This window comes from Pezoporus flaviventris, unplaced genomic scaffold, assembly GCF_033815535.1.
Source record: "Pezoporus flaviventris isolate CSIRO_AGI_PZ_B2104156 unplaced genomic scaffold, CSIRO_AGI_Pfla_v1 ptg000007l, whole genome shotgun sequence".
Classification (NCBI taxonomy): domain Eukaryota; kingdom Metazoa; phylum Chordata; class Aves; order Psittaciformes; family Psittacidae; genus Pezoporus; species Pezoporus flaviventris.
In genome coordinates this window covers 13511420-13538592 of record NW_026892555.1, presented here as the reverse complement: position 1 = coordinate 13538592, position 27173 = coordinate 13511420, and the positions used below count along the sequence as shown (strand labels likewise).

At 44.9% G+C, this 27173-nt stretch overlaps 1 protein-coding gene across 2 annotated transcripts in view; it reads right to left on the bottom strand.

Annotated features, from left to right (window-relative positions):
• The window catches only part of EXT1 (exostosin glycosyltransferase 1), a 177680-nt gene that overhangs the window by 19315 nt on the left and 131192 nt on the right, over positions 1-27173 (bottom strand). For both annotated transcript variants that reach the window (XM_061447829.1, XM_061447828.1), the window contains exons 2-3: positions 6010-6103; positions 3182-3289 (exon numbers count right to left, since the gene is read on the bottom strand). In XM_061447829.1, the coding sequence (XP_061303813.1) occupies positions 3182-3289; positions 6010-6103 (202 nt within the window). The remainder of the gene's footprint in view (positions 1-3181; positions 3290-6009; positions 6104-27173) is intronic.

The following is a 27173-nucleotide window of genomic DNA, read 5'->3' as shown; positions in this document are numbered from 1 at the left end:
CCTGTGGATCAAATTGCATTTTACTAATTACTGTGGGTGGAAAGAGTAACGCCTCCCACAGCACCTGTTATTCACAAGGGAAAATACTGCTTCTTTTTCCCCCTTTCCATTAAATCAACACATTAATTCTGGTATAAGTTGCCTTACAAATAAAACCCCAAAATTGTCCTGCTGCAATGCTTTGCCATGAAAATTATGACTGCTCAAAAGGGGAGGGCTTCACTTCTACATCTTTCCCCAACCCCACATCCCTCTTCCAACACTAGAGAGAAACTAACGCGCATATGTGTCCTGTAACTTAGGACACTGACCAAGGCCTCCAGTACACCTCTTTGACAATGCAAACTAACATTAACAAGCGAATTTAACTGGAATTTGCTTCAGTTACAAGGGCTATCCCCAGCACCAGAAAGGCATCTTTGGTGCCATCAGCAATGGTGCAACACATTGTTGATTTGTGTTCACTTTATTCAGGAATGAAGAGTTGTGCTTTTGTTTTGTGATTTCAAATTAGGCCACCTTGTGCTCAGACACTCATTTCTCATGAATCTTTTACCAAAGTCATTAGTCGTAAAAGCATCTACCTGGGCTGTGTGTTGCTTTTTGCACACCACAGCTTATTCTGGAGTTTTCTTGCACGCCACCGCATCCTGTCCTGTCCTGACCAAACCACAGTTTGCTTATTCCTTAAATACGCTGAGAGGTGGCAGTGACCATTATTGGCTTTCACATGAAACATTTCCTGAAGAAAATTTGAGATTTTAAGAATTTGTATGTAACAAATTTCCACAAGAATCAGAAATTCCTTACTCATAGTTTGCACCCTAGACACTGTGTCCTAAAGGACTATGGCTCCACAGGGTGCAATGTCAGGTGGGGCAATCTCTACTTTTTCAGCCCTTTGTCTCTTAGACCTTCATCTTAAATACACTGCTAACTAGAATACAGAATTTGAGCTTATGAGAGTTAGGACTACAGCAAGGTGGAACACAAGAAAATGGTGAGAGTGTCGAAGATGGTACTTTACATTCCCTTGCTATAGGCCCTTTAAGTAAAATAAGGTCTTTAAGTAAAATATTCCCTGCAAAACTACTATGAAAGACAGATGCTACAAACATGTATTAGAACGTGTTTTTCTAACTGATCATATCACTACTCAAGACATGATATTAAGTAACTGCATCAAAATTTCACCTTTTAGGTGAGTGTTCTCTCTTTTCATTATTTAAACAGTAAGTTCCAGTAAGGAGAGGGATAATGGACATTGCCTGCACTGGCTTGTCCATAGATGTGTATTAATCACACCCAGGACCATTACCAGCAGCAAACACAAGATCAAAGTCACTTCACAGTGGTAATATGGCATTTTCTCTATAAACTTAAACATTTCACTGCATTACGTGCAACCTTGTGTGCGTATGTGTGTGAGCACCAAATAAAATCAATACTCATTCCCAATGATGCCCTTTGAAAGGGAAGGCTGCCCTGATTGTGAAGGTTACTGCGGGTTGTTATGATTTTACAGACCACATCATGCTTTGCAAGCGCCTGCCAACACACTGCCAAGGTTAAAAAAAAGCCTCGGTGCCTGCTCTCTTACAACAGCTGGAAAGGAAAATCAGAGCTCCCATTTTGACTGCATTTGCCTATTAGTTATTAATCTACTTGTCAAGCAAGACAGGTGGGGAAAGTGATGTATTAATACTAATCTGGCAGGATTACACTGGAATTATTAGAACCTTAATAAAAGGTCATTCCAGTAATAAGTAGGGAGAAGAGAAAAGCCACCCTGCGCAAACAAACGCAGAGAGGCTGGATTAAGCTCTCCCAGCGTCGTGATGAGGGGAATATGCAAATAAAAACATCCGAGCGGCTCTCAAACAGGAAATGAAAAACTGTAACATAACAAAAACATTTCCCAGAGCAGACATTCAGGCCCTCTGCCAGCTCTTTAAAACCACTGTTAATAACGGTGCAGTAGCTGTTCAATATGGCAGCAGCTGGGAAAGGAACAAATGGCATGGCACCAGAAAGCACGCGAATCAGCAAATTATTGTCATTATTCAAAGAGAGAAATAATTCTGCTCAGAAAAGATGTGCTGTCCACAGATGCAAAAATCCAACGGCTCTTTTATACCTGCAGCTTGGATCACATTAAGAAGAACAGGCAGCACTTTGAAGGGCTTGCTAGGGCAGCTCTTCACAAATATTTACTTCTTCAGACAAGTAAATAGGCATCTCACCAGACTTTCAAAGGTACTTTGTTTTTGGGGTGCCAGGACCTTTGTAGGCTTCTCTCCGTGGATGACAACAGCTTGCCACCTTGGATATGAGTTGAATTCAATCATAAAAAAAAAGCCTCTCTTACTGACTACTTAGTGGCCATTCCAGGTATCGTAGATCTCAGCTTCATGCTGGGCAATGGCATTTCATCAAATGCTACTAAACTTTCAAGAATGTCTCCTAATATCAACTTCTCCACATAGCTTATAGAATGTATTTAGAGTAGGAAACCCACTAGGGAAACAGAAGAAAAAGAAAGTGAATTTAAAGCCAAAGTAGATGCTGAAGGTAGCAGGGAATTTCTAACATCTCAGCCTGCTTTTGTTCCATGATCTCAAGGAGACTGACAGTAAGTGACATAACACTGCTTCAGAAAGCCATGTTAGATGGTCCAGACATCAGAAAAGGGGCTGATTATGCTTCCCAAAAAACTGGTAGGTGGCAACTCTTGCCTTAGAAAATACCTGCTTTCCTGAGGAGTCCCTTCAGTGCCTGCCAGCCAGACACACAGCGCTGGTGGGACCCCTGAGGACAAACTACTGAAGGACTAAAGAACCTGCCTTCAAATGTTTTCTCTTTCATCACAGCACCCAGCTCAGGCCAGCTCTGCCTTAAAGAAGCATCCAGGTGCTTCACACCAGAAGAGATTTCACGCTCTTTGGAAAAATAAAAGTCTACTGCATTTAAGAACTTGGCCTGGAATGTGGCTGCAGTGACCTTCAGGTCAAAAAATGAATGATGTCATATTAAATGAGTTCATAGCTAGTGTGACACAGACAATCCTTTCATGATAAAAATTCTTTTACAGTCCTGACCTTTTGGATTCATCTTCCCCGTCCATTTAGATGGCAGCAGCAATAATCAACTGATGTGCTGAAGGCCGCGGTCTTTCTCTTACCTGTAATAACAATCTCTCATCGCCTATGACGGCAGCTTGGTTCCAATCAATCACTTCCGAGAACGGCAACTCCCATCCGTTGCTGAGCATAACTGGGACGCAGGCAGCCTGCACGCACACAGAGGCATTGTGGTTGTTAGGTGACCAGGGCAAGCATTGAGGTTTGCACCAACACCATGACCACTGCTTTCTGCACAACCCCAGAAGGAGAGGCACCACAGCAATTAATACCAGAAGCTAGAAGCCACAGGAGGGCAGCCCAGATGTCTATGGGTTTTTGTACTTACTCATATTCACTGAAAGGTGGGATTTGCATGGAGAGTGGAATTTGACATGTGGTGCTTACACTGCCAGATGAGGGCAGAACTGTTATAATAATGCAGATGTAACACTGGGGAACCTCAATACAACATGATGGCCTCCCTCCCTGCTTTGTGAACCTTTCAGCAGGGAGCTAACTCCCTTATTTTTATAGTATGTTGCAAGACAACCCTACAGAAAATATAAATCATATTTAATTCCAGGGCACTTTTCCACAAAGGAGGAGTGAATTCCCTATTCTGTTTGATATCAGCTCTCCAAACAGAGGCAGTTTCACAAACACAACTCATCTGCCATCACCTGCCTACAAAAATAGGAATTGCTTTCTGTCCTAAACCAAACACAACGCAAAAACATTTAGTGTCTATTTCATACCAGTATGATCTGTCTAAATTATTTAATCTTTTCTGAGTTGCACAAGCTCCTCTGCACTGACAGCACATTTGTGACTATTCAGTAAATAAGGCAGTAATTCCATAAACAAATGATTGCCGCCACATTTTGGTCAGCTGGATCTCAATACAAGATCCAAACCACAATCCTCCTGATGTGATGCAAGAGCCTATTATCAGAGGATCTGCATCAAGCCCATGTTCTAGTTCAGTTTCTTTGGGACCAAGTCAAGCTTAAGTGCTCTGAATTAGGTCCAGAGTAGGGTTCAGATCTTGCTATAGCACCCAAAAGATGGTACAAAGGGGAACTTTTCAGACTGGTGTACCTTCCTTGGTCACAAGTATTTGACACAGGACTTTAGACTGGTCAGGTCTCTGTATTGCAATAATGGGGAGTAAGGAACTGTGATCTTCTGTAAAGGAATGACATTTGTGCATGAAAAAAGCCAACCAGAAAACACTTAGCAATGTGTTTTCATGTTTAAAACAATCCATTAATGTGGATTATGTCTCTCATAATTATGTCTTTCATTCCACTTAATGTGGATTATGCCTTGGAGCCAGACAGATATGGGGAGTTCATCATAATCGGTGAATATTGTTGCCAGACTGAGAGGAAAATCCTCAGTGCCTGCATTTTATCATCATCGACCTGGAGCCTCCAAGTTCTGTACAGTGAGGTGCACTCCCTGCTTTCTTCTCCTCAGATAATGTATCTAACAGAGGCTGCATGACTTGTGGCCCAGATGAGAGAAGATCTGAGCAGTGCTCTTCTGGAGAATCTGAAGTGATTTGTCATTCCAAATAAGCCAGTCTCACTTCTTCCTCCAAAAAGGTTGGTGAAGGAACAGCACTTTGCAGGCTATTAATCTTCTGAGCAGGAGCAAAGAGGTGACAGTCCAGAACTTGGATCTCAAACTGACAGTAAGTATAGGGTTCAGAAGTTATCCTAAATATTCAGCACATTTGGGATGCTCTAGGATACCAAAGAAAACCATCAAAGGCTGGCAGACATGACACAGGATCTAATGAGACCTTCTGGAGAAGCACCAAAAAGCCAGAAAGCCATTTGGCTTCTAAAATGACATTATACACCTACACTCAGGTACCTGAATTCTAGTCTGCACTGCAGTAAACATTATTCTTTAGTAGTGGCTGGGACATTTTGTGGTTGATGAAGAAAAGTGATGTGATGCTATTCAGTAACAGCTTTATTGCCGATGCTGGGACGCTTCCCATATTGTAAAAACACACCCAGAGGCAGGACCCTGTAAGGTGTCCTCATTTGCTACCTCACTGACACCAAGAACCCACTCAGCCTTCCCTCTGCTCCAGTCCCCATGTAAATCCGTATGTCAGTCCTAGAGGGGAGATGCAGCATCTCCCAAGATGCTCTGTATGGCTAACTGAGGACACTGAACTGATGATTGCTAGTAAAAAAGGGTCAGGCCCGCTGCAGCTGGAGTAGGTCGGTGTCAGGTTCCATCACCCAGTGTCAGGCTGCCACAGTGACTCAGGAGCCCCTTTGCATAGCTCTTTGCTGCTGGCCAACAACAAAACAGGGAGACCATTAACCAAAATGGGTTTAAAAGGCGAAAGGGATTCAGGTGCTGTCCCAGACACACCGTGAGCTCTGTGAGACCAGCCTATATCCACCTTCATGTGAAGCTTTCATCTGGGGCTTTACAACTTCCAGGACACCTTCTGCAGGTTCAGCAAGCACCACCTCAAGACAGGCAATGCATAAGCAGGTCTGTTTGGGCTAAGTGAAAACAAGCCCGTACTTTTACTGCCCCGGGGCTTGTAAAGGCCAGTGTCTCCCACGGGAAGTCTCACAGCTTGATACTGTTCTAAACCAAACCAACCTCTCAGCCTCACCACATCCAGGGAGACCCTTTTTCCTGGAGGTAACCCAATTCAACCCTCAGATGAGCTCAGTGCTCAGCTTCTCCTGGGAAGAAGCTGCCAACTGCTTCAGAAGTATGACTAGAGGCTTTTGCAAAGTGGATTATTGTCCACTAGGGAAATGAAACACACTTCCCTGCTCCCTACCTCCTTGCTTTTGCATGCTGAATTGCAGCCAGCGTAGCCAATGCTTTAAACTGCAGCTCTTACCTGCAAGGCTTCCAGAAACCTGAAAGAGCCAAGCCTGCGGCCACGGGGAACCAGACAGAAAGTGGCATTGTGCAGCATTTCACGGTAATCATACCTAACAAGAACAGGGGAGAAAAGAGAAAATTCAATTAGCATGAGTCCTGGAGTCACTGGGCATGAAAATGCAAACAGCTGTTGAGATCCATCTGGATAACATCATCCCTGACCAAGACCGCTCACCACCAGGTTAACTGCCTCCGTGCACGTGTGTGTCAGCCACCTCCCTGGCTCCTTTTTGTTCACCTTCAGGAGCAACCACCATGGGAGAGAGCTGGGGAGAGTGGTAATGGAACTGAGGAAGTACAAAATCCTTTTGCCATTGCAGTAATGAGCCGTTTCTATATAAGCAGGTGTGCACGAGCTCTAACAACAAATTTTATCATATGCAATATGCTGATACCCAAAGCACCGTTGCGGCACTGCAGTGACACTGATTTCTATTCAGATTTAGTCAAGGCCATGCACAACTGTGTTCATTTCTGCACAAGAGGTTTGTACAAAGCAAAAAAATACGCAAAGTATGCCAAAGAAATCTTCCCTTATCAAGCAGGCACTCAAAAAGGGACAGGAGGTTACAATGGCTCACTTGGTGGTTATTGTCAAGTGTGCTGAGACGGATAAACTGCCCAATTTTGGCAATTAACCACATAGCTGCAATGGCCCCTGCTCCTCTGAATTAAAACTCAAGTGCTTATAGACACTCCTGGGTTTTTTCCCATTTCCATCAATCACCTTGAAACCATTCACCAAAACCACACATCAAATCCTAACAGTTTCCAGCCTGTTATTAGCTAATTGTACCCATGGAGCTGTGAATAGCACCAGCCTCATCTGAGACAAAAGGATCTGGATTGAACACCCTCCGTTCTCCAGTGTCCTGGACTCTGCAGGCAGATGTTCTTCTGACAGCAACTTGTGGCACTGAGATTTCTAACACTAATAATCTAATTTAACTGTAGCCTGCAGGCAGAGCAATGTTTATTGTATGTGTATATATGTGTACGTATATACATTTGTATATGATTATATTTTATATGCAGAAAAGTCCGGATCTACGTTCCTATTCTCACACAGGCCAGACAGATGGGAGTAAGCCAATTTTCAATTATAAGCTTCAGTCTTTAAGAAGAGACATCTTGCAAAGGCCCATTTGCTTAAACAAGCGTGTGTAGCTAATTTGCACAAGAAAAGGTCACTGTGAATGGATTAAGATTATCTCCACTGAGAGTAAAATAAAAACCCTCGTTGCATTAATTAAAACTACAAAACAGACTTCAAAGGGCGTTTTGGTGTTTTTTACACCATATCGCAACTCTGGTTAAAATACATATATACATATTTCATCTGAGTGGCAGCAATTTCTTTTTCTCTGTGTGGGATATTGATTGGCAGCCATGTCCCAGCTCCCCAGCCAGCAGCGACACAGCTCACAGGGGAAAAGACAGGGAAATTGGAATACCAAGAAAATAAAGGAAGTTGCCATTTTTAAGCATTCCTTTTTCACATAGCGAGAGGTCGGAGGCTCGTCACTTTCACTGTACAGTGTATGACAGGAAATGTTAATATACACCCAAAATAGAATACCCTGTAGGGCCAGAGTATCCCAGGCAGAAGTCCCCCATCATTAACCAGCTATAAATGTAAATTCCTGTTAGTACCCTGGCATGCAACAATATCCACAAAATATCGATGGCAGAACCAGAAACACAAAGAAAAGCAGAGGACAATGCCAGTGGAAGCGAGTCCTCCATATGCCAGCAGCACCTTACACTGGGCACCTTTACTTTCCTATCTCATTTACTGATATTAGAATAGATTTACAAAGAGGGGAAAAAAGAAAAGGATTTTGTTGACCATTTCCCACCTGGAAATCAGTGAGCATCTTGCTCCTGTTTGTGCATTTTAAAGCCTAATGTGTGATTTATTGCTGAGCTCTAGAATAGCACGGTTCATGGTCATCAAGCAATTTATCTGCATCATACCTACACTGAAAGCCTTGCCCTAACCTTGATGTATAGGCACAAATTCCCACTCACTTTAGGGAGAGCCCACAAATAGAGGAGCAGATCCAGAGTAAAGCAGTATCCATCAAGAGCTGCTGCAGCAAATGAATTGCACAGAGATTCTTCTCATGAACAAATTTCTCTGCAATCTCAACCCAACTGTTTTAAGGTGACCCCACATGACCTCTGACTTTCAGTTTAACCACCCAGCGACCACTCCAGGATCAAGCATCTATGTGAAAGCCTTAGACACAAGGTGCTAACTTTAACTCTGCTAGTTCATGGGTAGCACACAGAACAATGGGGGCACCCTGACTTAGATGAAAGAAGATAGCCCAGTATATTTCAATGTGAATTTGGAAACACCTTTCACACAAACACGTTTAGCCAGCCACAAATACATAAACATCCCTGGCAAGCTTCAAGCATGTATCTGCAATGTGAAGCATTGCTTGTGTAGGAAATCATTTACATGTACCAAATAGAACTTCGGAGTTGAGTTTGCAGCAGAGACCATTCAATGTTTCTCTCAGCCGCCAGGCAGCATTTGGAGGGGAGCTTGGCCACAAAAACATCATCTAGGGAATGAAGCTCCACCCAACAGGCCATGGGGAAGAGAGAAGGTGTCAGGGCAACCCTCAGTTTCAGACTCCTTCCCATTCAGCCCTACAGGAACCATGCACGCAGCAGGAGGTTTGAGCTTTGCCACAGTTCTGCTGAGGAGGGAAAATTGCTTATTTACAATTGGCATTTTTTTTCCACTCCAGAAGCCTACACATCTCACCTGAAACCATCTCTGCACTTCCCTTAACTGACCTGAAATGCTTTCAGTGAAGTCAGTGAGATAATCTCCATGATTAAAGACAGGTATCTAAGCTAAATCTTTGCTGGACTTAAAATTCCTTCTTCACTTGTCCAGGAGAGAAATCAGAGCTGGCCCAGATATTCAGGATCACCCTCTCAGTTGGAGCAGGACACTTGTACATTGAGTACTCACCTGGCATCTACTGCAAATACCAGTATCACACCAATGATGGGCTTGATTTCCCCACCATCTTCACTGACTAATCTCAACAGGACCTCGGGGAAGCAATGGAGTAGTATAACCCTGCTGGAAACTGACAGAGAGCCTTAATTTACAGAGAAAATAGTCAAGTGCTTAGAAGAGGTTCTTCCAGAAACTCCTCTTCTTCTTCTCCCCTGGCAATAAGGGTTAGATCTGTTTTCAGAACTACTTATTTCCATTAGCCAGTAACATCTGAAGATGGCAGGGAGATTTGTTACGGTCTTCCAGCTTGCATAGCTGTGGCTTCTGCACACCCGGAGCTGCCAGCTTGTGGGGACAGCTCTGCATTACCCACCTATCTGGAGGCTCTGGTTTTACCCAGCCACAGAGGTTTTTCAGGCTCCACTTGCAGCTGAGGAATTGGAGTGCACAGCAGCACCATGGGGCACCACACAGGCAATCCTTCCTTGCTTGTGCTGCCTCGGTGTTGCACGCCTCCTGGCACTTTCCTTTCCTCTACTGCTGGCAGTTAATTTTCCTGAGCATTTACTATAGGAAAGCTTTGAGAGGAGTATCCTGATTTACTCAGAGAGTGTTTGTTTCCAGAAGCTCCTGGTTTCCATGTTAGAAGACTGCACATGCTTTTTGCTCGTATTCCTATGTTCCTTCATTCTGCGTGCTTGCACAGAGGTACTGTTTTACTGCCAATTTTAGGGTCAGCTTGGCCTGGGCCTCAGCTGCATCATTCAAACACGTTAACATCCAAAATGCATATGCCTTTCAAATGACAGTTGGGGCTTCAGAACTAAAATAGATACAGATTTAACCCAAAGCTGGCATTCCTCTGAAAGAATCAGCAGTGTGTTTTATTAACTTTCAGGCTTCCTTCCATTATGATTAAATACACCTTGTTCACAGCTAATACCATTTTAGGCAGCGTAAACAAATAGCTCTATTTGTAATCAATTCTAATTTATTCACACTTTAATTGAAATATCCCCTCCTTGATACCACCCATAGCTGAGAAAACATGTTCAGCCCCATCTATCACGCACAGTGCAGTGCTGTGTCGGCAATCATCTGATGGAGAAATGCTGCTAGCCAAATGTTCTTACCCTTTTAATGTCTAGATCCCACCTCCCTTTTTCTTTTCCCTCTGATGTACTGACCTTGTCTATCAGCATGTGGATTACAGGGCTGCTTGGGATTCCTGGTTCACCATTATCCCAAGGAGCCTGGGCAGGCTGCAGAGACTCTGCAGTGGCTAATCAGCCATGCCATACATTCCTTCATACAGTTTAAGCATTTCCCCATGTCACTACACTTAAGAGATTATAAACTGGCCTGGGAAACATTTTCACTACCAATTTTAATATAAACTATTTTTATTTCCAAAGCCACATGGCCACTGACTGAAGAGACATCTGAAGAGACATGGGCTATTTAGACCAGTAGACACATCCAGCTACCCAGATGTAATGATTACCATACTTTATCCATCTGTATGTCACCTGTCACATAGAAATCACAAAGCAGTGTACATATTTTTTTATCTAATTCTCTGAACACTGATAAGGGATACCATCACCATTCCCAAACCCGAGATACAGATGACTGATGGCTTCTCCAGCATCTAGAGAGACCTTGGCAATGATAAGGATGCCACAGAGTGCTTGCCTGCCTCCCTCCTCTCCTGATACAACACTCATCAAAAACTACCTGTATGCTATGGCTACCAAAATTCATATGGAAATGCAGGAGCAGAACCCATACCAAATACAATGGGTTTAACGCAGCAGGATGTATTTTAACAGTGCCACACATAATAACATCTTTTGGAAGATGCTGGAACTCATCGTTGGCAGGGAGTATCTGCACATACTGCTGTAGATGTCAGATGGGACTAGAGCTCTTTTTTCCTTTCCTGAGCCAAAAATTGGATGGCACTTAACCAACTCTGTCCAGGGCTCCCTCATAGAATCTGAAAACCCATGAACACATGCTGCATATTCCAGAAGTCTCTGCATCAGCTCAAGTTCTACAACAAAGACAGATATTAAACACCTACAACGCAAGGCTAAATGGCAGAGTGTTTCCCAGTTTTCCAGGATATTGTTTCAGCTATTAAGCTATCAGCCAGTTTTCCATGTGTGAATGCTTAATGCAGATGGCCCTGAACTACTGGCTGGAGAAGTGAAAAGAAACCCACCCTGTCACAATGAGCGTCTCATTGCTTGGTTTCCATTAAGGTATGCTGGCTTTTAAACAAACCGTCAAGTAAAACTTGGCATTTAGAGCACCAAAGTGAGAACGTGTCTTTGTAGAAAAGCTGACAGCTCAGCTGTGTGCCGGATAGAGAGCTGCCCAGCACTGAGCTCGAAAGGATAACACATCCTACTTGGAAGGGTGCCGTTGCCATGAACTGCTTGCTTTTGGATTTATGGCTGTGCAACGCTTTTGGGGTGATCTTACTGCTGGTTAACAGGCTACTGGCTGGCAGCTCACCTCCCTCTCCGTGAGCACCGGTTCTGGAATTAGAAAGTTTGGAGGTGCAAAAACATAATTGGAAAACTTCTTTTTTTTCCTCTTTTCCTCCTGCTTAAAGGGCTAATTGATTTCACAGGTGTTTAATTATCATTTGCTGTGAGATAATACCTTGTAGTGCCATAAAAAATGGATTTAATTTTCGAGTGCTTGCAAAAACCATCGCCAAAGCCAAGTTAGAGCGAAAGCTAGATAATTATTCTATAAATCAAACACACTGCCTCCTTTCTTTGAAATTTTTAATACTTGGCTATAATGATATCTGACGACCTTGAAACTCACATAAAAAGGATTTTCTTGCCAAGTTCTGTAAGGCAGCCATTGAAGTATTTCTTTCAGCCTGGTTCATTACTGCAGCCACTGCAGCCATGCTGCCCTAACTGCAGGACTCCAAGGGATGCTACGTGTAAGTACAGCAGCAGCATGCATGAACAGGGATGGGGATACACAGGGAACAGCTGAGTATGGGTGTGAGCATGAGCCCAACCTGAAAATGCTGCTAAATTAATGGGAATCCTGCACAGTTCTTCTAGGCCTGACAATGGAAATGAAACTCTGCAGTCATTCAGCAACTAATGTCAAGGTGCAACTGCTTTTCCCTTTCCATGACAGCATAGTCTCTTAGTCCAGAAGTTTGGAATAACAAAGACAAACAGGGAAGTAGAGCTTTCACTTCAATGTACTGTTAAAACGACTTTGTTACAGTTAAGATGGACAGTAACCATTGAAATTTAAATCAACTTCAAAGTCTTCAGTGATATCATGGTTGGATTCAGTTCACTTTGATATTACTCACAGAAACATCTGGACAGACAAGCCATTGAAGTCAAAGTGTATTCTGACACGTAAAAATGCTCTTAACAATTTTTGTCCAGATGTTTACACAGAGCACCCTGTAAATCTAGATGGTGCAGGCAAAACAGGCACAACATTTGGATTGCCAAACACTATCCAACTGGCTCCAGTGTGATGGTTACACCAGTAGCAAATGTGGTCTTAACCAAAATCATCTGCTGTTTAAAGATAACAAGTGTGCCAGAGAATGTTTGCACGTCGCGTGTCAGAGGCAAACCCTGCTGAGGTGCCTCTCTAGGCAGTCTTATGCCCCAGTTACCAGCAATGTGCTAACAGCATCATGCAGTGCTGCTTCTAAAACTAAACTCTAGCTCCTAGGCTTTGAAGTCCTGTAAAAGCACCTGTTTCACAGCAGCACTTCGCTGCACTGGCAGCAAGAGAACACACAACGCGCCTCAACAAGAAAGGTCCATAAGGAAGCAAAAGCACCACTCGCTTGTATCTTCTGAGAAGGTAAATGCAGCACCACACATTGTGAATTCAGTACCCTCTAGGTCAGTGGCAGAGCGCTGAATATGCTGATGCTCACAGGCACACATGCACACACAGGAACATGCATGCACGCAGCCACAGGGTCAGACCCACCTTTCCTGCCACCCCCTGTAAAGGAACATACGTATCTTCTTTACCTGAAATGTGCTTGTCTGGCACTTATTGCCCATCAAGCTGCTGAACCCTTATGAGGTAAAGACCAACCTGTAATGATGATCACTGGCTCAGGCAGGCTCTTTCTAAAGGGATTCTTCTAAAAATAAATCACATCAACACTTTGCATCATTATGGCACCTCTACCTTGCCTTTTTCTGGAGATCACAAACTCCCTTTGGAATATTTTAATGTAAAGAACCTTGGCCTGCTGGCAGGAAATAAAGGAGCATCTCCATTTCACTGATGAGGAAACCACCAAGCAGCCTGAACTCAGGCTTCATCTACTCAGCCTTATTCCCCAGTACTCTGCAAGAAAAATGTAGGAGTAAGTTCAAAGAATGAACTCCTGTCAGCGTGCTTTGGCATTTCAACTGGGAACTAATATGCCTGGGCGGCATCAAAAGGACAGTGGCTAGAAGGTTGAGAGAGGTAATCGTTTCTGCCCCTCTGCTCCACTTTCCTAACATCACCCCCTGCAGTCCTGTGCCCAGCTCTGGGGCCCCCAGCGCTGGAAGTACATGGGCCTGTTGGAAAGAATCCAGAGGAGGCCACAAAAATCACCAGAGGCTGGAGCATCTCTGCTATGGAGGCAGGCTGAGACAGATGGGGTTGTTTAGCCTGGAGAAGAGGAGGCTCTGGGGAGACCTTAGAGCAGCTTCCAGTGCCTAAAGGGGGATGACAAGGTAGCTGGAGAGGGGCTTTTTACAAGGGCAAGTAGTGACAGACAAGGGGAGAATGGTTTTTAACTGAAAGAGAGGAGATTTAGACAAGACATTAGGCAGAAGTTCTTCCCTGTGAGGGTGGTGAGGCTCTGGCACAGGGTGCCCAGAGAAGCTGCGGCTGCCCCATCCCTGGAAGTGTTCAAGGCCAGGATGGACGTGGCTTGGAGCAACCTGCTCTAGTGGAAGGTGTCCGTGCCCGTGGCAGGGAGTTGGGACTGGATGATCTTGAAGGTCCTTTCCAACCCAAGACAGTCCAGGATTCTGTAATTCTAATTCTTAAAATTGGGGATATTATAGTCTGTCCTTCACAGAGTGACTTTGTTCAGACTTTAGACTTCTTCTAGCAGTGAAGCAGTGTCAAACACTTGTCCTCATCAAATAGCCTCATCTGGTCCCATTACCTGACCTCACATGCTGTGCCAGTCCAGATGCGAACATCTCTGGGGTGTTTTCCCACTGCAAAGGCGGTTTTCTTATTGATTTATTCTCTGACTTAAAAAATATAAATGAAAAAAATAGCGAGGCCAGTACTGGAATTCCAGTTATTAAAGCGTCAGCTCGGATTAAAGATCCAAACAAAGGAAAATCCATACTGCATCTTCTGAACAAAGAAACAAATTTCAGCTCATCTGCCACGCACTCTAATTCTGAGATTACAGGACATACTGAAAGCCTCAGAGTGCAGAGGAAGAAAAGACTTAGTGTGAGATCTCTTCCTTGTCAGCACCTGTCGGCTCTGAAGCTGGTGATTCCCTCCTGTCAAAATAACAGAGAATCCTCCAAATCTTTCTTAATTATTTTTAAATAGCTCTTTATTGAAAACTTGAGGTTAAAACACGCTGAAAAGGAACAGTTCTCTAAAGTCTCATGCTTCAGTATCTGGGGCTACTGACTGTTTTAACTAACTTAGAGAGAGAAACAGTTGATTACAAGCCCTTAATGGTAAAATATGAGTAAAACCAGTGCTCTGCACCTGTTTATGCCACAGTCCAGTAACAGGACCCAGCAGAGTCCAGTGTCCAAAGAACACAGTCCTCTCCATTAAGCTGCCTGTAGGACCAGGACTTCAGCAGTATAGTACAGACAGTGCAACCCCCTGAAGATGGAATTAGAAGGGGTTATCGTTGCTGTTCTTGTTTTGGATGTCTGGATGAGCTCTTTACTGAACGATTTAGAATGGTCCTTATGAAGCTTAGCATTTTCTATTCAGCTCCACAGATTTTCCCATTACGGCTATCGAGCTCCTAAGTGGCTTGTTGGCATCTTTAAAAGTTATAGTCCTCCAGACGCAACATCTAAAAATGGAAAGCCAAGACGATGTGCAATACTGGCTCTAATTATGCAGGAGTTCATTTCTATGAATGACTGGACTTGTTTCCAAAAACACACCACAGAGGGACTTCACAGAGGAAGTGCTGGCAGAGCCCCATGTTGTCTAGGCATGCTGACCCAAAATGTGACCATGCTTGGAGGAAAAAGGAGTTCAGCAAATCCACAGAACAACTTTGACTGAAATAGAGAAGTAATTTATTTTTACTCAGAAGAAGTCAGCTGCAGCTTAGTCCCCAGGAGTGGAAACACCACGACGTATCTGGATACTCCAATATTCTGGCTGTTTACCAGTTCTCATATTTGCCCTCATCTCAGGATCTCAGATTGTTTTATATCTCCTTTCCATAAGTGAGAGCTCCCAGAACAGGAGCAGGACACAAAGTAGAGGATGAGAACCCTAATTCTGCGTAGTGTGCTTTTGTAGGCTGAACTTTAGGGTGACATCCCAGCACTGTTACAGTCCAGGGTAGGTTCCCACTGACGGACAGCGGGTGCTGATCTTTGGGACTCAATGAGGACTAACTGCTGCAAAGAAGCAGTGCAGGAGAGGGAGCTGTGGAAGGGCAGGAAACTCTGCAAATGTTTTACCTATTGCACTCAACAGTATTAATGTTCATTTTTTAAGGGACAGAAAGGAGGAGACAGCAGGAAGAAACAGAAAAACACACTGATAATTGTCTTTCAGTTTTGTTAACACAAAGCTAAAACAGGCCACCCCATGTGCACTTTGAGAGAGGCCTGGGAACAGCCAGGTAAAAGGGGATGTGTCACTCTGGAGATCTGCTCCTTCGCTGTGCTCGTACTTGTGCTGACTACAGTAGAATCAAACTTTTCTATTATTTGCTTTTCTCAGCGAAAAAGACAGCTAGAAGAAGAGCACAGCTCCTCCGCATCTCTGCATCACCAAGCCCCTTTGGAGCAGGACTTTTCTCCTGAACAAGAGGAAAACGCGAGCAGCACGCCATTAAGTTTAGAACTGCAGCTGGCTTCTTTTTAGGTGTTTTTTTTTTCCTTTTACAGGGTTGTTTAGGCAACTCCACTGGTCTTCAGCTGACCTTACACCAGATGAGGTGCAACAATGTTCCCTTCAATAGGGCTGGACAGAGTCTTACCCACTTTCGACAGGACAAGGGGTAATGGTTTCAAACTAAAAGAGGGTAGGTTTAGATTGGATATAACAAAGAAGTTCTTTATTGTGAGGGTGATGAGGCCCTGGCACAGGTTGCCCAGAGAAGCTGTGGCTGCCCCATCCCTGGCAGTGTTCAAGGCCAGGCTGGACGGGGCTTGAAGCAACCTGTTCTAGTGGAAGGTGTCCCTGCCCATGGCAGGGGTTGGGGCTGGATGATCTTGAAGGTCCCTTCCAACCCAAACCTTTCTATGGGTCTATGATTGCCCCTGGTGGCACATGGGACTCAGGCTCCAACCTGATCATGACAAATTGCTATATAAAACCCCCACAAGCACGTTTGCACCCATGTATACTTGCATGTACACCCACCTCTGCACTACCTAGAAAGGACTTTCATCTGGAAACCCCTGGTGTACGTGCATATCCTTCTCCTCCTGCCTGACCCTGCCCTGACACACAAAGAACCTTACATGTGATTTCTGCAAAACTGCTTGTTCAAAACTCAAGACCCATTCTGAGAACAGAGGCACAACCAACCAAAGCAAACTGAAAACCTCGGTTTGAAGGACAGCTCTCCTCAGCCATGCAAAGCGAGCCTTTTGAAAACCGGTTTGCAGACGTACGTGCCAAACACTATCTAAAGCAGCCCATAGTGCAATTCTGAGCACCACTTTTTATCTTGCTCCTAAGAGTGCCAGAGAAACCACATACCTGCTGATGGTGAATGCCTGACTACTTGCATCTGTAGACCTAATGCATCACTGCAGTGTCAGGCACTGGAGCTATATCAGGACCAATCCTAACAGATGCAGATGGTGTTTCTCAGCCTATTGATGGCTGCTCCCAGTGCTCAGCACCACACAGAATCATCTATTTCAGTTCTGTAGCATTCTTGCCCCGCTGGGCAGTGTCTGCCTGAACGCGCTACGTCTGCATGTGAGCTAATACATTATTTACACAAACTATTCAGGCATAGCAGCAAGGATATAAAACATTTATCAACAAAGGGACCAGTTTGTCATTTTAAAATAATTACGTTTCTTTAAAGAAACCAACAAATTCAGTTGTCTCAGAATTATTTATTAGGTTGAAAGGCTTGAAAGGACTCTCTGTTCTGGAGGGAGGAGTCTCCACTCCACATAATGCTTTAACCATGAGAAATCTTATACATCAGCAAGGGAATCTCAAGCTTGCAGGTTTCATAGCCAGAACTCTAATGGGAAGCACAGGTCAGGTTGGATGTGTGGTGGCACCTTCTCCTGTGATCTGCCAGACACCAAAACACCTCAAGTGAACTGTAGGGCTGCAGGGCAAGGAACTCCCCAGTGCATCTGCATTCTGCTCCACTGTCAGTAGCTGGTGCACGCTTACACTACATGTGGGAGCAGCTCTACCAGCCCCAGCCCTTGGGGAGATACAGCCAGGCATCTCCTGCAGCCCTGGGGGGAAAGCTGGCACAAAAACCCTTTGCTCTCTGCTTGCTCCCTGCCCTGCACTACTTTGTTATGCCTCCTCCAGCAATTCAGGCATAAGGGCAAATGGAAAGGGAAAGGCATCAGCATGCAAGCGCTCAGATCAGAGAGAGACCTGTGGTCTGGCGCTCTGCAGACTGCCAAGGAAAACAGGACTGTCCAGACAAAAGGGTTTACGAGGGGATGCCAGCAGTCATCAGATTAGCCGGAGGAACAACAATTCTTTTGGCCAAGTGCTAACAGCCAACAGATGGAGGGGAATGATGTTCACTGAGAGAGAGGCCATGAAATGAGTATGTGCAGGATGCAACTGGGCTGCTTTTCTACACAGGTGCGCTAACTTTGATACTAGTTTTTAAATATTTAATATTATTTTGAACTTCCCAGGGATAAGCACAGAGCAGGTACAAAGACATCCATAAGGAGGCTTTTGTATCAGGGTAGCTCCAGCTTCCCACCTCTTCTGAACCATAACTGCAGCACCCTGCACTGGCGGGAGAACAGGCTGCACAGCCCCTATCTGAGCCTGGGTTTTATGTGCCGCATCCCCAACGGGTATAAATGAGACCGTGAGCTCTCGCTGCCAACTTGTGAGCAGCTGCTCTCGCCCAGCTCCCTCTCTCAGTCTGCAGATGGGCTGTGACACAGGCGTTTTCCTACAGCAGCGCCGCAAATCACGTGCCAGACGTGTCAGCAATTTCTGCTGACGTCGGAGGCTAAAAAGGTGCAGACCTGGAGCAGGTTTTGTGGAGCATCCTCAGGCAGAGCAGACATCCTTTACATACTGTTTAAGAGACTATAAAATGCAGTAAACCGAAACCCTCTGCAATGCCTTGGCATCTGAAACAGGACCTTTTACCTTAAAAAGGAGCAATTCCATAAAGAATTTAGAGTGACGAGCAGCTCAAGTCTCTTAGAGAAGAGCAAATGAACTTTTAGACACATCAAGCATTGCTGTACGTGCAGTGGAGAAACTGCCCCTGTGTACCTGGAGTCAGTGAGGCAGATACCAAAAATCATGCAGTGCTAAGAATTACTCCCACCCTTAAGAAAGATGCTGAATAACTGAAGATGAACAAAAGGGAACAGAAAAGTTACTGAAGGGACTGTAGTAAATACGCTTCTGAGAGAGACTTACAGACCTCAGCTTGTTCAGCTTATCAGAGAGAAGAGGAAGAAGCTGCTTGATCACAGCACATAAGTGGCTCTACAGGGAGGAAAAGAAAAGGAACTGAGAGTTCTTCAACCTGCTGAAAAAGGGCACAACAAGCATCAGGAGGGGGAAGTTAAAAGTGAAACAAACATCAATAGGAACCTGTACTAACACCTCGGCACCAAAGGTATTTTAACCACTTAGAATAGAATCATAGAATAGTTAGGGTTGGAAAGGACCTTAAGATCATCCAGTTCCAACCCCCCTGCCATGAGCAGGGACACCTCACACTAAACCATGTCACCCAAGGCTTCGTCCAACCTGGTCTTGAACACTGCCAGGGATGGAGCATTCACAGCTTCCCTGGGCAACCCATTCCAGTGCCTCACCACCCTAACAGGAAAGAATTTCTTTTTTATATCCAATCTGAACTTCCCCTGTTTAAGTTTTAACCCTTTACCCCTTGTCCTGTCACTACAGTCCCTAATGAAGAGTCCATCCCCACCATCCCTATAGGCCCCCTTCAGATACTGGAAGGCTGCTATGAGGTCTCCACGCAGCCTTCTCTTCTCCAGGCTGAACAGCCCCAACTTCCTCAGCCTAGCTTCATACAGGAGGTGCTCCAGTCCCCTGATCATCCTCATGGCCCTCCTTTGGGCTTGTTCCAACAGTTCCATGTCCTTTTTATGTTGAGGACACTTGTAACCAAGCTGCCACGAGAGAAGGTGGCTCCACCTCTGACATCAGTTGTAAGCAAGTGCTTTGCTGGAGGACACGCTGTTAATGTGTCCTGGTTTACTGGATGCAGCACAGGAGTAAAGCGGGTGACACAGAGTGGGCTGCAGTGCACAGATCAGAGACAGTAATCTCCTGTTCCATCTGGCCTTCCATTTTCTGTAAAAGCTACTAGTATCTGGTACTTTCTGATCATCCCCAGCTCAAAACCTCACCTCCAATATTCCATCATGCAAACTTCATCCTATTAGACTGCACTGAAATGCAGGGGGACACTAAAAGGGACAGGATCTTCTGATAAGCAACCTAGAGCAAACTATCGAATAAATTCTGTAAGACTAAACAGTAGCACACTGTACTTAATAACAAATAACCTTCAGATCAACATGTTCAACTTATTCAATAATCATTTATCTGATAAACAGGACAGTTTTAAAAGTATCTATTGTCATATAGAGATCATTCTATTTCTATAGCTCTCAATTGGTTTAATACCTATAAAATTTTTTTGTAAGACTTTCCCACAAGGATGATTATCCCAAAGTACCAAGTGAAAAGGTTCACTCTTTGATTATAAATTTGGTAAATTTAATGGAAGCATCCATAAATTAGCAGGGAAGAGGAGAAAAAAGAAAAAACCAATCAACAAATCAAGAAATTACTGTTCCTACGTGGAAATTTTTAAGGGATTTTTTTTTTTTAATGGATTACTGAAACCCTCCTGAGTTTATCTGCAGATACTGGAAACATGAGTGGATAACACTAGAAGCCTAGGGATTAGCAAAGTCATTACCACAATCGCATTTTCCTCATGCGGAATATTTTGCCGTCTCTTCCCTCCACCTTTCAGAGGTTTATGATCTCTGTCTGGCAATGCAGACAGCTCTTCTACAAAGCATACCAAGTCTTCTATAACTTAGCTGGGAACATCGGCGTTTATTATCTTTTGCAGTGAGCAGGTTTGTTTAAAACCAGTTTCTTATCACACATTAATATTCTGCTTTGGGAGGTTTGCAGAAATGGAGAAAGAAGGAGAAATTAATTTGAAGGCAGCTCCTTGCCTGTTTTGTCATCCCCCAGGTTTGTCTGCGTTCGGAGGGGAGGAAGGTCTGAGCGCTGCGCTCACACCTCACAAATAGTTTGCTTGGTTTATACCTTGCTCTGCTTCAGGTTTTCTTGCTCTGCTGAGTAAATACATCACTGCCAGAACCCAAACGAGTGAGGGAACATGAGGTTTGTGCCTTGCCTGTACCTCAGCACCTCGAGCTGGCTGTGGTTCCCACAGGTGTCTCCCAGCTCTGTTCAGCTGGCACCGAGAGCAGCCCTGAACCTAACTTCACTAACAGCATCCCTCACCCTCTTCTCCCTTCTTGGACTGACAGGCTCTGTGGTGACCTTTTCCGTGGAGTTTTGAAGGGTAATGTAATTGCTGCCTCAGCAGATCCCCAAGAAATTCATGAGAGAGCTCTCGGCTCTGGTTTTGTGAGGAATTTGGAAAAAATTAAGCCTTTAAAGTGACACATGACCTTACTGTCTATCCCAGCGCTGCCACAAATGTCAGAAGCCTCAGCAAACACTGCTTGAATCAGAGATTTGATAAAAGCCCCATAGAGAAGCTATGGCAGATGATGTTAACCCGTTACTCTGTGGATTTTATCATAGCCAGTAATTTTTGGGTCTCTCTTCGGCCCCCTGACTCCTGAAAAATGTGCAAATGCATTTTGCCTAAGGACACCAGCACAGTTACTGAATCACTGTGCATTTAAATGAATGCTGCAGGGAAATGTCCATGTACATCCTCTGTGGCTGTTTATATTCATCTCAGTTGCAAACCAGCAGGCTCTTAGCCTCGGGTCTTAATGCACCTACACTCTTACTCATTTGCAGGTACATAACTAATATACATGTGCTGCGTGTGGAGGGAAGGGCAGCTTTAGCTGGACCACAAGATATGCTGCTCCACAGCATCCCTGGTGCGGAGGGGCAGTACTGCTTCCCCAGTAATACAAACCACAAACCAGATCCCACTAAAAGCTGGTACCTGTCTCGTCCAATTTGACTTCCAAGCAGCAGAGAACTCGGTAACCCCTGCTGTACAAAGAGGAAAGATGTGCCAAGGTCAGAAGGGCGCAGGCTCAGGAGACAGCCAGATGCTGCGTGGGAACAGGAGCTCCCTGCCTGTGAAGGGAGAGCTGGGCTCTGGGGTTAACTGGGATTGAAAGGCCAAACACCCAGCAGAGCCGTCCCTGTGGGCTGGCTGGGACCTGGCAGTGCTGGGTCCCCAGAGGACAAGACCGCAGCCTGCAGGCATGACCCAGCCATGGAGGCTCCTACCTGCACACAGCCAAGCCATGCTGCCCTCAGGCCAGCTCAGCCGCTCTCATGAATTAGTGCATGGAGGTCACCACACAGCCAGGCTTCTGCATGTCCCAGCCTGCAGCAGCCCCAACAGAAGCTGTGCTCTGTTCCCAAAGGCATGCGGTAGCTGGCAGCAGTCCTGGGCCATGGACACATGCCTGTGCCCAGCTGGCCACAGGGGCTGCTGCGGTGCCTTCTGCATCCCTTAACCTCAGCCTGGGCTTCACCCTCCAGCTCCAGAGCTGGAAAATCTGGCTGCAGTTTTCACATCTCAACAGCAACCAGGCTCTTACTTTGCTCTGTCTGCTGCTTAGAAAAACACACCCAGGTCAAGGCAAGAACAGGATCTGAAGGCTCTTCATAGCAGCATCAGGGTCTCGATGCCTAACAGAGGTTACACCAGCAGGAAGAATGCTTCTGCCTCTGACGTCTGTATCGTGACCCCAAACAGCCAGTATGGGCTGAGTTCTGTGCTCAGCCTGAGGACTGTTTGTAAAATGATCGGTGACGCACACAAATGGGCTCTTGTTTGTCTTAGCCTACATTGCAAATATTGCTTTTAACAATGAGGTCTTTTGCCAAACGGTTCTGAACACACCCAAAATGGTATCCGGGAGCTAAAACTGCAAAAGCAAAGTAACAGGTTCATCAGCTGTCTTCCAAGACGGATCACTGTCTTCCGATTTGGGCTTAGCCTGCAGGACTGTGGTGGCAGAGGTGAAAAAGAGACGTAAGTAATGTCACCTGCCCACCTCTGTGGCTGTTAGGATCAGACCAGATTGCAGGGAGCTGTTGCACTGTTTTTAAGCTGAAAATCCTTTCCCACTGAGCTTCTGGAGTAACTCTAGTCCTTGAAATTTGAATTCTCTCAACTTCTAAACAAGACTTAATCAGGGATTGTTCCTGAAGGGGGTTTAAGTTAATAATGAACACACAAGTGCAGGGTTTGGTAGCAGAATCTCTCATTACTTTTACCCATCAGTAAAAGTAAATTGGTGGTTATCACACAATTGTACCCTGTCCCCAAACCGAGCAAACCTGAATTCATGCCTCTCTGAAAATGAAGTGTAAAAGGCTTGCAAGAGGAAGGCAAGTGAGCTACTCCCCATCCGAGCCCTCTCCTGAGGTCAGGTAGATGATGTTGGCCAGATTCTGCTCTCAGTTACTCTGGTGTGAATCTCAGTGGAGTTGCTCTGGATTTACACCGATGCAGCTGAGAAAAAAACCTGCCCTGTCAGTTCTCCTTCTTCGGTGACCATTCTTCTAAATCCTGGGCTCCATCTTAGATCTGCTGCTTCTTACGAGTTGCCTGACTTCACCGCGATGCCAGCTGGCACCTCTCTGCTGATACTCCACTGCTTAGGCTCAGAGGATTTGTATGCGGCTTCATGGATACTTGCTAGTTGTTAACAAAACCAGCAGCTCGAGAGGCACCTCGCCTGTTCTAAGTGCAGCCATTTGGCTAACAGGTCCAAATGGCTCTGCCCATGCCCCAGAAAGAAATCAGCAGCACCACGGAAATTGGAGTTTAATGTTCTGCATTTAAAGCTGAAGGGTTTTTAATCTCTGGCACCCGTGAAAGGCACACAACTGAGTGATAAAACCCTGTAAGAAACACTCATCCCCAAACTATCTGTGTGGCTTTTGCACACATCTGTTTCTCTGCTGTCCTCAAGAGATGTCTAAAATCTAATTAACCAATTAATTTGCAAATATATTCTAATTTATTCAAGGCAGATTTTCTTAGTGTTAAATTATCTGACAGTGAACCATACGCTGTACACAGGAACAGGACTTCATTAAAATACCAAAGGTTACACAAATGGAATAAAAATTATATTTGTACTACAGTCAGCACATCCTTCTATCCCCTAATGAGAAAATGTGTTTGTATTTCCTTATTTCTAATTTGTTTTTGCATGTTTGGTGTAAACCTGTGGTTAATACGTTTGCAACACCACACTACTACACCTAGTGTGGAAACATGAATATCCTGAGAGGTTCCCATGTTCATTTAACTTGAAACAGAATTTAAATACACAGATAATCCAGCATCAGCACTGGTAAAACTCTTCTCTCATCCCAAACGATGCCACAGCTCATTTGTTATTGAGAATTACATCTGTGTGGCAGCAGTCACAGCTCCACTCCATGTTCTCGAAAGCACAGGAGATCACAGAATCATACAATAGTTTGTGTTGGAAGGGACCTTCAAAGGTCACCTAGTCCAACCCCCCCTGCAATGAGCAGGGGCATCTTGAACTAGATCAGATGTGCTTTTGTACCCAGTAAAAACCACCCAACAACAACAACAAACACAGAAAACCCTTCCCTAGTTACTAACTGTCCAAGCATTTTATTATTCCCTGTTAGCACAAACAAAACTGCTTTGTATACACTGCACACAGAATTACTTCTTGACATTAAAACCAAACAGCTGTTTCCTTCACTTGACAAGCAACTTAGTGTTATAGCTCATTACATTCCAGTTGCACCGCAGCCAACGAAGACCAAGTTACAGTTCCAGGTGTATGCATGCGTAAGGGACCGCTCCTGTTCTAAGAGGCACCGTGACTGTACCTGTAATGCATTAAGGAATGCCCTCAGCACACACGGGATCAGAGGCTGAGCTAGGATGGCAGCCGGGGCTCTCGGTGCTGCAACTCCCGGGCTGTGGAGCTGCACCGAGCCTGTTTCCACACCACAGGGGCTACGTGCTCACAGCAGCTCCATAAATCAAGCGCTGCTTGTGGCCACGGGCACCGCAGCAGCAGGAATCCATCAGTAGCAGCGCCGAGTCCCCAGGAAAGGGGATGGAGCCATGAGGGGCACAGCAGCACTCTGGGCTTTGACAGCCCCACGGGATGGTCCCAGCAGGGATCCCTAGTGCCGGCAGCACTCTTTGTTAATGAAGGAGAAGCAGTAGGACCAGAAGCTGTTCTGGGGCTGGGTGAACTAGGCTTGGAAGACCAGTAAACGGAAGTGAATGAACCCCGACCTCTTAGGGCACAGTACTGATTTAAAAATTACACTTTTCACATTTTTCTCCACTATTTTAAGTAGCAATATTTAAGGCAAGTACATACGGAGGCAGAAGTGCCCTACCTGCCCAACTCCTTATACTTAGAAGCGTTTACTTTGAGCATGCACTGACCTGGAAGAGGGAATGACCTGCAAAGCAACCAGCTCTGCAGGTGACTAGACGTATAGCCAGATGTATAGCAACTGACAGAAGGGCAAGTATGAAAGCAACAGGATGAAGGCAGAGGAAAGGGCCATTAGAGCTCAGTGGCAGGATATGAATGGGCAAGCAGTCCCAAATGCTCCCACAAGAGAATGTGGTTTGGGTCCAAATACAGCTAATGAGAGGGAGTAGAAACAGTTTCCCAAAAAGAAAGCAAGTGTTTAAGCTGAGGGAGGAGATTGGAGCCAGTCTGATGGGGAATGCAAAACAATGAGCAGCACAAGCAGGGAGAATTGGCACTCCCGTTTGTTTTCAGCTGTACAATAAGAACAGCCAATAAAAAGAAGATGGATTTAAAGCGCTACGAGAGTTTAATTTTTTTTAAGCCACAGTTTGTAATTAAGATGTGGAACTAATTGTCCCTAAATATAATTGAGGCCAGGAACTTCTGGGGGATCAGAGAAAGGACTCACAATAGATATTGTGACTATCACAGCTATATTGTATTCCACATGAAATGAGTGAGGGATACTTAAACTCCACATCTGTGGTGTACCCTGGACCAGAGGTGAGGGAAAAACTGAGCCTTGGGGAGTTACTGTATAATCATCCCTTAGGGACTGTAACATCTTCACACATCAGCACTGACCACAGCCAGAGGCTGGAGGAGGCTGACCACAGATGCCAGGGGGCAAGGAACAGCCCCATCAGGGGTACAACTTCAGGAGATGCAGAGGGGAACATACCGGAAAGTTGTGGCAGACTGAGGAGCAGAGATTGGGTCTGAAAGCAGACACCCAGGTCCAGGACCAGGAGCACAAGGAGCAGCTCTGGCAGTTAGGTGAACTGCTTGAGTTTCCTGTCACGGCCCATCACGTCAGGAGGACCTGTCTATATGGCTCAATGTGACCGATTATTCCTCAAATAAAGCTTTCAAATTCATTTATTTTTGCTCATATCCCAAGCAAAGCATTAAGCAGTGTAGCTATTTTTATTTACCTGCTGCAGCGGTCACCAACAGAGCTACCTACATCCACTGAGGTCTGAAATTGAAGCTCTTGCAACTTCACAAACAGACCACAAAAATCTCCTCATAAATGCGCTCAATTATTTCCAGCCTTTGACTTGAAACCTGCCTGTTCGAGCTCATGCTGACTGAACTATAAAATGCAGTCACACACCATCAGCTCGATGGGTGGGAGGAGCGCCGGGGTCATGTTGGTTGTCTTGTGGGTCAATGAGGTTGTGAATGTACGTGGGTACAGCCTTGTTCCCCTACAGAAAACAGAACAAATTAATTGAATTCATTAACTGAATTAACTGATTTCATTAAATACCTGAGACTCTTTCCTGTTTGTGCTGCGCCTGATTCTTCTGTCCTCAGTCTCTGGTTGAAGACCTTTGAATAACAACAGAAGATTGCCTACTATCCCCAGCTTAGAAGAGAAGCTTTCTTGTCCTATAAGCTGTAGATATTTGCCATACTCAGCTATAACGTACCACTTCAAACTGTGCGATCAGACAACACTCTCTGGTTTAGTTATTAATAAACTACAGATGCATCCAGCACTGACCAAAGATGCAAGGGTTGTGAAACATGAAAAAGGTTGGTCAAAACCAGCCCCTATTTTAGTGACAGTTTATGCTATTAAAATACACTCAGTATCACCTGCCTTATTGTCAACCACAGTAAATTACTGTCCTGATACAGAGGATTGCAGCAGCAGAGCACAATTTCCTCTCATTTTTCTTCTAAAGCAGATGACACTTTTTACCTCTCTCAAGCAGGGTCTACCACTGACAACACATTTCATATGCACTGAAATGGCAGCGTATGCTCTCAGATCTTCCTGACAAGCTTTAGCTTATTTAAGACTCGCTCAATAATTCCATTTTAGCTGTTGGGAGAGGAAAATAAGGTGGGAAGAAGTCTGAAATTGTCACACCACCAAAGGGCATTGCCTATAATCACACAGCTGTGATT